At 44.4% G+C, this 14,786-nt stretch overlaps 1 protein-coding gene across 1 annotated transcript in view; it reads left to right on the forward strand.

Annotated features, from left to right (window-relative positions):
• Positions 1–14,786, forward strand: part of LOC129855545 (phosphatidylinositol 3-kinase regulatory subunit gamma) — a 329,335-nt gene that overhangs the window by 141,842 nt on the left and 172,707 nt on the right. Inside the window, exons 6-7 of the mRNA XM_055923320.1 lie at positions 8,294–8,495; positions 11,327–11,412. Of these exons, the coding sequence (XP_055779295.1) occupies positions 8,294–8,495; positions 11,327–11,412 (288 nt within the window). The remainder of the gene's footprint in view (positions 1–8,293; positions 8,496–11,326; positions 11,413–14,786) is intronic.

The raw sequence follows: 14,786 nt of genomic DNA on the forward strand, positions 1-14,786 counted from the left end.
CTTCAATACCATCCCAAATCCCCCTATTGTGGATTCTGTCACACCTGCAAAGCCTCCTAAACCCATGTATATAAACCCTTCTCTCTGCGAGGTAGACCAACTGACCAGCCGGCGGGGAGGGTCACGGTCAGTCTGACCGACCATGCGACTGACTGTGTAACCATAACTTCAGCAGACTCCGACCAAGTGTCTCAGTCTCATCCCTTTGTGTCTGTCTGGCTCAGACAAGAGAAGTGGTCAGTCATTCTATTGGCATAATCCAGATTCAGGTTGACCTCTCTAAGAACCCAGGGCAAAGGGCCAGCTTTCCCACCAGACCATGCCCATCTGGACTGAACAAAGGGAGGTAGCTATAGTTAGGTAACTGATGTCTATACAGACTTCCAGGAAAGCCATTGGACCGGTCAGCTGTCCTAGCACCAGACCTGGGTTCAAATGCATGTGTATTTGAATATTTGTTATTTAAATACTTATTTTCTGTGTATTTGAGTATTTTCAAATCATTTCCGATACATACTATTTTCAAATACCTGGGTTCAGTGCATGGACGTGTATTTGACTCAGTGTATTTGTGTATTTCCAAATACATTCCAATATTCAACTACATGTCTTTTACCCCACAAAAATACCTAAATACTTATTTACAAATGTTTATTTTTAAATACGCTAAATAGTATTAGAACCCAGGTCTGCCTAGCACCCAGCTCTAACCCTCCCTTTCTCCCTCCTCCCTGGGCTGCCCAGTGTCCTTGTGCCAGGTAGGTCAGGTCCATATGGGAAGCCATTAGACCGGTCTGCAGCCCTATAGCACCCACGTCTACCCTCTTTCCTCCTTTCCGTCCATCCTGCTTTCCTTCCATCCTCCGATCCTCCCGGGGCTGTCCAGTGTCCTTAGGGACAGATGGAAAGCCACTCGACCAATCAGTGGCACCCAAAGGTCCTCCCCCCTTCCTCTGTGCCCATTCCCAGTGTCCAGTAGGTTCTCGGGGTCAGATGGACAGGCCAAGTTCCAGCCTTGTCCTCTATTGAGCCAGGGTCAGATCGTATTAATGAGGACCGAGGGGGGCCATGAAGACCGAGGGGACAGGGAAGGGCAATAACAGATCCAGACGGGATGTGGATGAATTATTTGGGGAGGGAGAACAGGGGGTCTGGGTGGGTAGCGGTCATCGGCTGCGTCTGTGGTGGCGAGACGAGAGAAGGTCAACACAGCTGACCTCTACCAGATCAGGCGGATTGGCCAACCATATATAATCTAACAGCTCTGACCAACACACAGCCCCCCGACACACACACACCCACACACAAACACACACACTCCATCTCCACACACATGACCGTTGCCCTGCCACCACCTCCTCCGTCACCTGCGCCCAAGCACCTGCCACTTTGCCCTCCCACTCTTCAAGTGCCCTTTTGGGTGGTGGTATAATTATATATTTTTTGTATACAGTTTTTGTTGGGGAAGCCACTTCCCCAAAGTTATTGTGACGTTGTCAAGTTTGCCATCACCCACTCCTACTCTGTCCTTTGGTCTGCCCTGTACAGAGCTCACATGCGCCTGTTTCCAAGTCTGGCTACCCTTTTTACATTTTTAACACCTGCCCCCTGAAAGGTATGTGCACGGCCCTGCTAACTTTTGACCCCTGACCCTAAGACACTTATCTCATATAAGCACCCTTGGCCAGCCTTAACCAGGCCAGCGCTAATGGCCCCAGGCGTGGGTGGAACTCATTAAGAGAAAGGCCAGCCTCAGCCAGGCAACAAGAGCAGCTAACAGGAGAGAAGTCCTTATCACTAGACATGAGGTGCTCTATACTGAACACTTATGGTGCTGCATTCTGCTCTGTCTGCAGCTAAAATACAGGCGCGCGCGCGCGCACACACACACACACACACACACACACACACACACACACACACACACACCACTAAGGCTCAACTCAAACACTCATCCACTCTCAGCTAAAATTCACAAAGTCCAGAGCACTGAGTTATTGGGATCAATCGCAAACATGGGTTTTAACACTGAAAACCCTGCGAGGTCCAAATGCACCACTCTTATAGGTCAATATGGATCACATTCTGCTTCCTTCATGTCGATTATGTGTGAATGAAGATAGCTAGCTGCATTAGATTTTAGTACCTATTATGTAGTTAATACAGAGGTTCAATCAGTAAGTCTGGTCTGAATGGCTAGATCGATTTAATTTAATTCAGTAAGCACAATGTAATTATCTTTGCTGGGCATAGTGGAATGTATATGTTAGTATTACAAACATTATAGTCATCAGCACACAGGGCCGGATTAATGCAGGGGTTTACCAGGGCTGAAGCCCCTGGGCCCAGGCCCATAATAAAACAAATAAAACAAAAAAGGAAATATATACAGTATATATTATATATACAGTGTATATTATATATGAAGTATTTATTTAGTATTTTTTTTGTTGCAACCGCCAACCACAGGAGGACTCAGGAGCCCGCTCTCAAGAAGGCTGCAGTTGAAGCAGCATGTGTGCCAAATATACAGCTTGTTGCGTTGTGGCCATAAACATATAATCCATAGAGCGGTTTGAAACCTCTTACCCTGTCAATTTGACTGGCAATGCCTGCCAGTCCTAACTTGAATGGGAACTGCCATCTATGGATTATATTTCTTGAGATAGGCTATTGCCACGACAAGTAGCCTATGGCTTCATCGTCAATTGGTGAGTCAGTGTGCCACTGGACATGTCATTTAGTCTATAATATATATGTATATACAGTGCCTTGCAAAAGTATTCATCCCCCTTGGCGTTTTTCCTATTTTGTTGCATCACAACCTGTAATTTAAATGTATTTTTATTTGGATTTCATTTAATGGACATACACAAAATAGTCCAAATTGGTGAAGTGAAATGAAAAAAATTAAGAAATGGAAAAGTGGTGCGTGCATATGTACAGTATGTATTCACCCCCTTAGCTATGAAGCCCCTAAATAAGATCTGGTGCAACTAATTACCTTCAGAAGTCACATAATTAGTTAAATGAAGTCCACCTGTGTGCAATCTAAGTGTCACATGATCTCAGTATATATTCACCTGTTCTGAAAGGCCCCAGAGTCTGCAACACAACTAAGCAAAGGGTACCAACAAGCAAGCGGCAGCATGAAGACCAAGGAGCTCTCAAAACAGGTCAGGGACAAAGTTGTTGAGAAGTACAGATCAGGGTTGGGTTATAAAAAAATATCAGAAACTTTTAACATCCCACAGAGCACCATTAAATCAATTATTACAAAATGGAATGAATATGGCACCACAACAAACCTGCCAAGAGAGGGCCGCACACCAAAACTCACGGACCAGGCAAGGAGGGCATTAATCAGAGGCAACAACGAGACCAAAGATGACCCTGAAAGAGCTGCAAAGCTCCACAGCGGAGATTGGAGTATCTGTCCATAGAACCACTTTAAGCCGTACACTACCTCTGATGTTTTGGTCACTTTTGAATGCTGGCGGTGCTTTCACTCTAGTGGTAGCATGAGACGGAGTCTACAACCCACACAAGTGGCTCAGGTAGTGCAGTTCATCCAGGATGGCACATCAATGCGAGCTGTGGCAAAAAGGTTTGCTGTGTCTGTCAGCGTAGTGTCCAGAGCATGGAGGCGCTACCAGGAGACAGGCCAGTACATTAGGAGACGTGGAGGAGGCCGTAGGAGGGCAACAACCCAGCAGCAGGACCGCTACCTCCGCCTTACATATGTTAAGTTTGCTGAAAATAAACGCAGTTGACAGTGAGAGGACGTTTCTTTTTTTACTGAGTTTATATAGACAGTGGCTTGCGAAAGTATTCACCCCTCTTGGGATTTTCCTATTTTGTTGCCTTAAAACCTGGGATTTTCAATAGATTTTTTGGAGGGTTTGTATCATTTGATTTACACAACATGTCTACCACTTTGAAGATGCAACATATATTTATTGTGAAAAAAAAAACAAGAAATATGACAAAAAAACAGAACTTGAGCGTGCATATCTATTAACCCCCCCAAATCAATACTTTGTAGAGCCAACTTTTGCAGAAATTACATCTGCAAGTCTCTTGGGGTACGTCTCTATAAGCTTGGCACATCTAGCTATTGGGTTTTTTGCCCATTCTTCAAGGCAAAACTGCTCCAGCTCCTTGGATGTATTCCGCTGGTGTACAGCAATCTTTAAGTCATACCACAGATTCTCAATTGGATTGAGGTCTGGGCTTTGACTAGGCCATTCCAAGACAGTTAAATGTTTCCCCTTAAACCACTCGAGTGTTGCTTTTGTAGTATGCTTTGGGTCATTGTCCTGCTGGAACGTGAACCTCCATCCCAGTCTCAAATCTCTGGAAGACTGAAACAGGTTTCCCTCAAGAATTTCCCTGTATTTAGCGCCATCCATCATTCCTTCAATTCTGACCAGTTTACCAGTCCCTGCCAATGAAAAACATCCCCACAGCATGATGCTGCCACCAACATGCTTCACTGTGGGGATGGTGTTCTCGGGATGATGAGAGGTGTTGGGTTTGTGCCAGACATAGCGTTTGCCTTGATGGCCAAAAAGCTACATTTTAGTCTGGGACCTGTTGGAACAGAGGGTGAGGGCTAGGGTCATTCTCCCCAGAAATGTCCGGGAACTTACAGGTGCCTTGGTGGAATAGTGGGGTAACATCTCACAGCAAGAACGGGCAAATCTGGTGCAGTCCATGAGGAGGAGATGCACTGCAGTACTTAATGCAGCTGGTGGCCACACCAGATAGTGGCTGTTACTCTTGATTTTGACCCCCCCTTTGTTCAGGGACACATTATTCAATTTCCGTTAGTCACATGTCTGTGGAACTTGCTCAGTTTATGTTTCAGTTGTTGAATCTTGTTATGATCATACAAATATTTACACATGTTAAGTTTGCTGAAAATTAACAGTGAGAGGACGTTTCTTTTCTTGCCGAGTTTAGAATACAGTATATACATGAGTAATCGGCTATGATAAGCCAACTGACATTTACTCCTGGGGTGCTGACCTGTTGCACCCTCGACATCCACTGTGATTATTATTATTTGACCCTGCTGGTCATCTATGAACATTTGAACATCTTGGCCATGTTCTGTTATAATCTCCACCCGGCACAGCCAGAAGAGGACTGGCCACCCCTCATAGCCTGGTTCCTCTCTAGGTTTCTTCCTAGGTTCTGGCCTTTCTAGGGAGTTTTTCCTAGCCACCTTGCTTCTACACCTGCATTGCTTGCTCTTTGGGGTTTTAGGCTGGGTTTCTGTACAGCACTTTGAGATATCAGCTGATGAAAGAAGGGCTTTATAAATACTTTTTTTGAGTAATGCCAAATATGTGTTCCATTCCTTAAAGTGGCCAGTGATTTCTAGTCTATGCCTATAGGCAGCAGCCTCTAATTTGCTAGTGATGGCTGTGTAACAGTCTGATAGCCTTCAGATAGAAGTGTTTTTTCAGTCTCTCGGTCCTAGCTTTGATGCACCTGTACTGACCTCGCCTTCTGGAAGATAACAGGGTGAACTGGCAGTGACTTGGGTGGTTGATGTCCTTGATGATCTTTTTGGCCTTCCTGTGACATTGCGTGCTGTAGGTGTCCTGGAGGAAGGGTAGTTTGTCCTCGGTAATGCGTTGGGCCGACCGCACCACCCTCTGGACAGCCTTGTGGTTGCGGGTGGTGCAGTTGCAATACCAGGCGGTGATACAGCCCGACAGGATGCTTTCAATTGTGCATCAGTAAAGGTTTGTGAGGGTTTTAGGTGCCAAGTCAAATTTCTTTAGCTTCCTAAGGTTGAAGAGACTCTGTTGCGCCTCTGTGTGGGTGGTCCATTTCAGTTTGTCCGTGATGTGAATGCCAAGAAACTTGAAGCTTTCCACCTTCTCCCCTACGGTCCCAACGATGTAGATAGCGGGGTGCACCCTCTGCTGTTTCCTGAAATCCACGATCATCTCCTTTGTTTTGCTGACGTTGAGTGAGAGATTGTTTTCCAGGCACCACACTCCCAGAGCCCTCACCTCGTCCCTGTAGGCTGTCTTGACATTGGATAAAAGTAGAGACTCAGAGTAAAAAAATGCTATTTCATACACTAAAGTTGAGGAACATTGGGAAAGTAATTTTGCTTTGAAAGTAACCTCACTTTAGAGAAAATGGCCTTTCAATATTTTGGTACTACTATTGGAGAGCCCCTCTGTCTACACCCATTCAGCAGCGTTCACACCCTCTTAAGCTTTAGCCCCACCCATCTCTTTAAGGATTCACATGTGAGGCTATGTACTAAACAACCAAAGATATACTTATACACTATGGGTATGTTCGTAAATGAAATCTGGAGTGCCAGAGTGTGCTCTGGTCGTTCAGTAACCTCAGAGCATTGTCAGATTGTCCATTCGTAAATTCAGAGCGTTTCGCTCTCGGAGCGTTCAGAGCACTCTGGCGGAGGAGTAGGGTTGATCCGAGCATTCTGACCTAACAGCAGCAGTCAAGCACCAAGCTAACTGGCTAACGTTTGCTAGCTTGCTAGCTACTTCCAGACACATGAGAGAACAGCTCACTTGGACCATTTTATTCACCCTAGCAGAGCTGGTTAGGCTGTTTTGATGTTATCCAGAGCGTTGGTGACTGCAACTGTGCTGCTGGCAGCAATTTAATTTAATTACGCTTTTTTGCCAACGGGTACTGACACCGGCCATATTCAATGGGTGTTGAGCGTTCGTAAATTCGTCAGTTATTCTGCGCTCTGGCACACTCAGACGAAAGTGCTCTGAAATCGGAGTAGATAGGCATAGCTGGTATATTCGCTCTGGATATCAACAGTTGTCACAGGGACTTCATAAACATTCGATTGAAATAGTTGCTTGAATAGTGGAGTATTTAGATAGCTAAATCTTACCTGTATACATGGAAGCACGCTTCTTCCTCTCTGTCACGGATGCCATGGTTGCTCTTAGTTTGAAGATGTAATCCGGAGACAGGTGTTTTATACAACAGCCTTCTATGTTATCTTTTTGACTCCGTCTGCATATTTGCAATCAAACTCAGAATTGTATCCATCTCCTTAACTATCATACTCTAATTCCACTGATTTCAAAACTCGGTCCTCCAGAAAGTGGAGAGCAACACCTATACAGTTCTACTACGTGATATCTTTCAAAAAAGCCACGTTAGAAAGGACTACCTACACATACTGATCAGCTCATGTTATAGACAGAGGCGTGCTACATGGCAGACCAATCCAAACTCATCTCGCGGCATGTCCAGCCCACTCACTATGTCAGCCAATCATGGCTAGCGGGAAGGCTGCTGACTTTTTCCGTGGCTAAACAAACTATGCTCGTGATTTAACAATTTAATTTGTACAGATGGCATACAAGTTTGTCATTAAGGCACATGAAATTTCACATGTTCCAGAAGGCATTTCTGCCCAAAAAAACGCATTTTGATAAAAGTAGTCACGCGCAACATACGCCTAATTTCCTGAAACGAGTCACAAATTCCCTTACGCTGGTGACTTTTTTCAAATCCAATTAGTTTTCCACGTTGATTCAACGTCATCACATTTCATTTTGGGGTTGAAATGACGGAAACAATGTTATTTCAGCTTGTTTTTGCCCAGTGGGCATACTGTGTGAGTTCTTATGTACAGAGTTGTTGTTATGGATGGTTTCTCCTTGGGAACAGCATCAAATCAAGGCTTGTCACAAAACATCGTTAAGGAGACTACAGAAGTGAATCTAGAATAGATAGTAGCTATGTGGCTTCCTTGAAAGAAGCCTTAGCTGCCTAGACAGAGCAGGGGAGAGGCACAGATGTCATCTTGTTTGCAGAATGAAGAGAAGACCTGTGGTGAGAGCATCAATATGTCTGCTCCTCTCCAAACATTATTGTCTGAGCTGTGACAACACACAAAGGAGCTGAGCCTGATCCCAGGCCAGCCAGACTCCTGCTGTGTTAGCTGCTTTTACTAACATCCACGGACACAGAAGACATGGTCTTTATAACTTGTCCCATCAGAGCAAAATCCATGTATGTATGGACTACATGTTGCTATGCTAGACAGCAGTGCAGCAGTTGGGGAGGCTAGAATTTTTATTCAAATCTCCCAGTATGTCTCTCAAATATTCAAAGAACCGAGTATGTGTGTGTTATGTTACTAGTGCCTGGCTCACTGTCCCAACACACACCACACACACACCACACACACACACACACACACACATACACAAATACAAATACAATACACACTTGTACTTATTCTCCCTTCTCTGTCTTCTTACTCCAGAAACTCAGAGCGTGGAGGACTGTGGCGAGAAGCTGAAGAGGATCCTGGAGTCCCCCAGCGTGCCCCAGGCCAACCACCAGCTCCTGGTGCACCTCACCAGACACCTGGTCAAGGTGGCCCAGAGTGAAGCTCAGAACCAGGCCAGCCCCAGGCTTCTAGCCCAGGTCTTCAGTGAGACCATCTTCAAACACTCCCACTTCAGGTAAGACTGATTGGTGCACTGATGAAATGGTGTGGCTGGCTGAACTCTTAGATAGACAGGTGCTATATAGAACCTAAACGGGTTCTTTGGCTGCCCCCATAGAAGAAGCCTTTTAAGAACCCTTTTGGGTTCCAGGTAGAACCATTTTCATGTCGATCAATTTCCACAAAGGGTTCTACCTGGAACCAAAAGGGGTTATTCAAAGGGTTCTCCTAAGGGGACAGCCCGAAGAACCCTTTTGGAACCCTTTTTTCTAAGAGTGTACTGTCGACATGTATAGGAAACATTTTAAAAATGGGTCTTATGCATGTTATATTCTCAGGTATACTGTATACTGACATGTGGCTTGCAGCTACAGTCAACGAATGAAAATGTAAACAAAGCATGTTACCCTGGAGCTTTAAGATAAAAACATGCTAGCCAGCAGCTTCAATTATGTTTTCATGTTGCTGTTGTTGTTGATAGTGATAGTGACCATTGGATAGTGATACTGTTCCTATCCTCTTCATGTACACTCTCAAGTCTATTTTAGAGGAAGAAGAGGAAGTTTAGAATTCCCTGTGCACTTGTAGGCCTTTGGGCATGAACTGATAGAGCTGCGTTTACTAAAGGGAAAGGTATGCAGTAATATTTGGCTCGGTGGTAATGTTAACATCTTGTCATTGTAAATCGTACGCTGAAATGGTCAAAAGTATTAGGAAGACTTCCTCCCTGCCCTGCCGTTCCTATCTACTTTCTATCCAATGAGTTTACGTCTGAGTACCAAACGGTAAAAGGTAGTGCACTACAAGAGACTGAGACATACTAAACTCCCCAGTAAAGGTCAGACAAATAGACTTAGGTTGGCCTCCATCTGGTTCTCTGGTGGTTATGGTCAGAGGGCTGAAACACCATGGGTCAAGTTTATATCAACAACACAACGGAGTGACGGGCCAGGGAGAGCAATGTATTCTGGGATAATCTAGCACGCTCACTCCTCCTGGTGAGGGAGGAGGGGAACGGCTACATAAATATCACAGGTTCTGCCTCATTGACTGTGATCTCATTCCAGTTTTGTGTGTAAAGAGAAGGCAGAAACAGACTTTCCTCACTGATTCAGGAGCAATTCACAGAGCAATTCTCCCAGTGAGCTTTTGCAGTGTAGGTGAAACATAAACAGCATGCTCAACGGGTTAACCCTTTAGCTCTAGGCCAGGCAGAGAATTCTGACAACAGAGATTATAGAGTGTAAAGTAATAATAGGTCATAGAAGTAGTTCAAGATCAATAGTTGTTGAAATCAGATTAACTGTGGAAGGAAGATGAAAATGTAATCCAGTCATCTGCAGGGTGCTGTGAATAGTGAGTTTAGTGTTGTTTGCATGCAAATATCACCATCTAGTTTGCTGTACATAGTAACCATAGCGTAACCATGACATCATCTCGCTCTTCGGCACTTGTAGTTCATGTCAGAGTTGTGGCCTGTCAAACTCCTGTAGGGAGAGCACCGCACGGGAGGCAAAAATAGAGAGAGGTCATCAGCTTCCTCAGAGAGAGAGAGAGAGGTCATCAGCTTCCTCAGAGAGAGAGAGAGAGGTCATCAGCTTCCTCAGAGAGAGAGAGAGAGGTCATCAGCTTCCTCAGAGAGAGAGAGAGAGAGGTCATCAGCTTCCTCAGAGAGAGAGAGAGAGGTCATCAGCTTCCTCAGAGAGAGAGAGGTCATCAGCTTCCTCAGAGAGAGAGGTCATCAGCTTCCTCAGAGAGAGAGGTCATCAGCTTCCTCAGAGAGAGAGGTCATCAGCTTCCTCAGAGAGAGAGGTCATCAGCTTCCTCAGAGAGAGAGGTCATCAGCTTCCTCAGAGAGAGAGGTCATCAGCTTCCTCAGAGAGAGAGGTCATCAGCTTCCTCAGAGAGAGAGGTCATCAGCTTCCTCAGAGAGAGAGGTCATCAGCTTCCTCAGAGAGAGAGGTCATCAGCTTCCTCAGAGAGAGAGAGAGAGGTCATCAGCTTCCTCAGAGAGAGAGAGAGAGAGAGAGAGGTCATCAGCTTCCTCAGAGAGAGAGAGAGAGAGAGAGAGGTCATCAGCTTCCTCAGAGAGAGAGGTCATCAGCTTCCTCAGAGAGAGAGAGATCATCAGCTTCCTCAGAGATAGAGAGAGAGAGAGGTCATCAGCTTCCTCAGAGAGAGAGAGATCATCAGCTTCCTCAGAGAGAGAGAGGTCATCAGCTTCCTCAGAGAGAGAGAGAGAGGTCATCAGCTTCCTCAGAGAGAGAGGTCATCAGCTTCCTCAGAGAGAGAGAGATCATCAGCTTCCTCAGAGATAGAGAGAGAGAGAGGTCATCAGCTTCCTCAGAGAGAGAGAGGTCATCAGCTTCCTCAGAGAGAGAGAGGTCATCAGCTTCCTCAGAGAGAGAGGTCACATATGTATCCATCACAGGACTTGAATTATAGAAAATACATAAGTAAATTAACACTTTCTCTGTACCAGGCAAAATCCAATAGAGAGAGACGGCGGAGGCGGTAGAGAGAGGAGAACCAGAGGAGTCTGTCTGCCAGAGGCATTAGCTTACCATCCCATGGTGTGACCTGGGCCTTTTCCCCTCAAAATCCCCCACCTCCTCCTTTTCCTCCTTCACTCATGTGACCTGGTTCATGACCAAGATACTCTTTCTAGAAGAAGCCAATTGGTTCCAGTTGCTACTGCAGTTCAACCATACGTATGGCTTTTATGGTTATAGGAAGAATGACATTCTCTCATATCTACATCCGTGACCGTGTTCTCCTCATGCTTGAACTCGTGACATATCTGTCCCTTCATTTGACCTCAGACCCTGCCTGTACCTCTCCCTGCAGTGCGGACGTAAACCCAGAGCACCATGTGAAGATCATGGAGGCCCTGATTGCAGCCGGGGGACTGGTGGAAATGCAGGCAGCCCCAGGTAGGACACTGCCTTTTTGGATCTGAACTATAATCTCTCCGTCCTTCTCTCTTTCCTGATATGGTTGAGTGTCGTGGGCTTTTACATGGCTGTGTCCCAAATGGCACCCTATTTCAGATATAGTGCACTACTTTCGCCCAGAGCCCATAGTAAAGCCTAGGTATTTACTTCGATAGAGAGTACAGATGTCCTCATTTTAGGCAGGGCTCATGGAGAGAAGCACAAGATTGAACTTTACTCAACTTTCTAGAGTTTTCCCAGTTAACACTATCAACGTTTCCCAATTACTGTGGCAATTGTGATCGAATCAACGTAATATTAGCCACTTTCAATGCAACATACCGAAACAAAACAAAATATGCAAGAGATTTTGTTCTGGGCAAAACGCACCAGAGTAGGATTCTAATGTGCATAACTCCTGTACTCTACACAGATCTATATGGATCTGTGCCATTTATTTTGAACTGGACTGTGTTTATGGCTGTGGTCGTGAGTAGATGCGCTTGCTTTAAGATCGGACAACTTTTGAGAGCGTTTATCTAATGTTCCCTTGTTAGATTGTAACTCATCTTGCTCTCGCTAGCATTAGTTGTTGATCTTGTTGTTGTGATGTGCATAACTGAGGGACAGAGACTACATTTTCATGGTTGTTTGATCAATAGGACTGTAAAGTTCCCAAAATGTAAGAGGACTCTCGTGGTGTTTACATATTTGCAGAAATCCATTCAGGTGTATTTCGGGGCGTTTGGCAAATAACATTCTAATATTCTAAAGTTGCAATTGCCTGTAAACACACAGTCCAGTTGCAAGTGAATGATGGCAGGCCCATGTGGCAAATGGCTTGTATAAAAGCCTACTGTAGCTCGGATTGGCTATAGCGCACCGGTCTGTGGAGACTCCGGTCCTGGACAAGACAGATGTTTTTATTAGGTTTTATTTACTGCAGTTTCTATTACTTCTCCAAATGCACGGTCAATTTCCCACTCTATATTGATATAGAATTTTCACAAATGCCTTAGTATACGTAATTCCTAAACATTCCAAGAATTTATCAAACGTGAAAATGACCATATCTAGGTGGTCGCTTGTCAGATTTTTTTAAAGTGTCATATTCTTCCTGGGGGTGTATATGAACAGATTTTAATAAGATTATGTTGCTAAAATCCTGTCAGTTCCACTGTAAATGTTACAATGTATCACACTCACCAAATGATGATAATTTGAAACTTCACTTCTTGTTGAAAGTTGTTCTTGAAAAGGGAGAAGCTAACAAATTGGCAACAACATCCTCTTTGATAACACCTGCTGCAGCTGCTGGTAACTAGCCGACAACAAAAGCTAGCTAGCTAGACCGTGGGAAAACTACTTCTCGCTATTGCGCAGTGATTTATATGTATTTTTTAATGTAAGCTTTATTTAACTACGCAAGTCAGTTACGAACAAATTCGTATTTACAGTTATGGCCTACTCCGGCCAAAACCAGGCGACACTGGGCCAATTGTACACCGCCGTATGGGACTCCCAATCATGGACGGATGTGATACAGCCAGGATTTGAACCAGGGACTGTAGTGACACCTCTTGCACTGAGATGCAGTGCCTTAGACCACTGCGCCACTTGGGAGCCTAACAGTTTGGCCTTCAAGAAGGCAGAAGTTTCCATATGTTTTTGTGAAAACGGTCCCACTCAATAAGTCAATGTGATTGGTTGATTCCACTGTCACTCCAAAATGTTGCCCTAATACAGTTGAACGGCAGACGCCTTTATCTAGCTTCTGAGGGCTTAGCCAATGGCTGACTTAGCGCGCTAGATTTATCACCCCAGAGACCAGCAAAGAAAAATCCTGATTGGATATTTTTTCTCTTCATTGTTAACCCTTTCATGACATTACCCTGAGGAAGGCACAGTGATGCCGAAACGTTGGTAAATACCCATTTAATTGCTGGGAGATTATACATGGAGTGTGCGGCTTTCTTTATTTTGATAGTTTATTCGCCGTTAGTCAGCACCTCCACACAAACTATTATTCTGAAATCCAGCTCATGTTTTTTTAACCCTTTCCTTTCCAACAAAAACTGAAAAAAATCTGAACACTTAAATTAATAGTTTAGCTATTATTATGATTATTATTATAATCATTATTTTATAAATCCTTAGCTCTTCTCTGATGGCATAGAAGGCCCATTGTTCCCCACTGTGTTTGGGTTAGTAATAATTTTCCCTCAGCATGCATTTTTTCACTATTCTGAATGCCTAAAGAATCCATACATTGTTCTGAAATATGAACACAGAAATACTGGACATTTTGGACTATGGTGGTGATTTGACAAAATTACAATCATGGTCTTGAATTGGACTCGCATTTTGCTGGTCTCGGTCTTGACTCTGTCTTGTACCCCTTGTCCACCTCCCGGTCTTGACTTGGTCTCGCCATCCTCTATTTGGTCTTGAATCGGGTTCGAATGCTACGGACGTTTTCGCGAGAAGACCGATTTTCGGGATGTCTCTTGGTCTGACAAACAGAGCTGTAGCTCTGCCACTTTCCACTGCAGATGTGGAAGGGCAACATAGACAGATGTGGTGGATTGAGACACAGCCCATGCAGAAATATCTCTACCTTAAATTGACGGATCTTGATGGGGATTTTTTTATTATGTTACTTAGATTGACGCACCGTTGTGTCAATAGACTCTAGGGGGTTTTAAACTTCAACGAATCACTAATCTGTAATTATGAAGTGCTTTGAAAGGTTGGTCATGACACACATCAACATCATCATCCCAGACACCCTGGACCCACTCCAATGTGCATACCGCCCCAACAGATTCACAGATGACGCAATCTTAATTGCACTTCACAGTGCCCTCTCCCACCTGGACAAGAGGGGAAATACCTATGTGAGAATGCTGTTCATAGACTGCAGCTCAGCGTTCAACACCACAGTCCTCGCCAAGCTCATCACCAAGATGGGGACCCTGGGACTGAACACTTCCCTCTGTAACTGGATCATGGACTTCCTGACGGGAATACCTCATAATGACAAAGTGAAAACATGTTTCTTGACATTTTTGCAAATGTATTGAAAATGAAATACAGAAGTATCTAATTTACATAAATATTCACACCCCTGAGTCGATACTTTGTAGAAGCACCTTTGGCAGTGATTACAGCTTTGAGTCTTTCTTGGTAAGTCTCTAAGAGCTTTCCACATCTGGATTATGCAACATTTCTCCATTATTCTTTTCAAAATGATTCAAGCTCTGTCAAATTGGTTGTTGATAATTACGATACAACCATTTTCAGGTCTTACCATAGATTTTCAAGCAGAATCTGTGTTTGAAATTCACTGCACGACTGAAGAACCTTACAGATAA

This window comes from Salvelinus fontinalis, chromosome 5, assembly GCF_029448725.1.
Source record: "Salvelinus fontinalis isolate EN_2023a chromosome 5, ASM2944872v1, whole genome shotgun sequence".
Lineage (NCBI taxonomy): Eukaryota > Metazoa > Chordata > Actinopteri > Salmoniformes > Salmonidae > Salvelinus > Salvelinus fontinalis.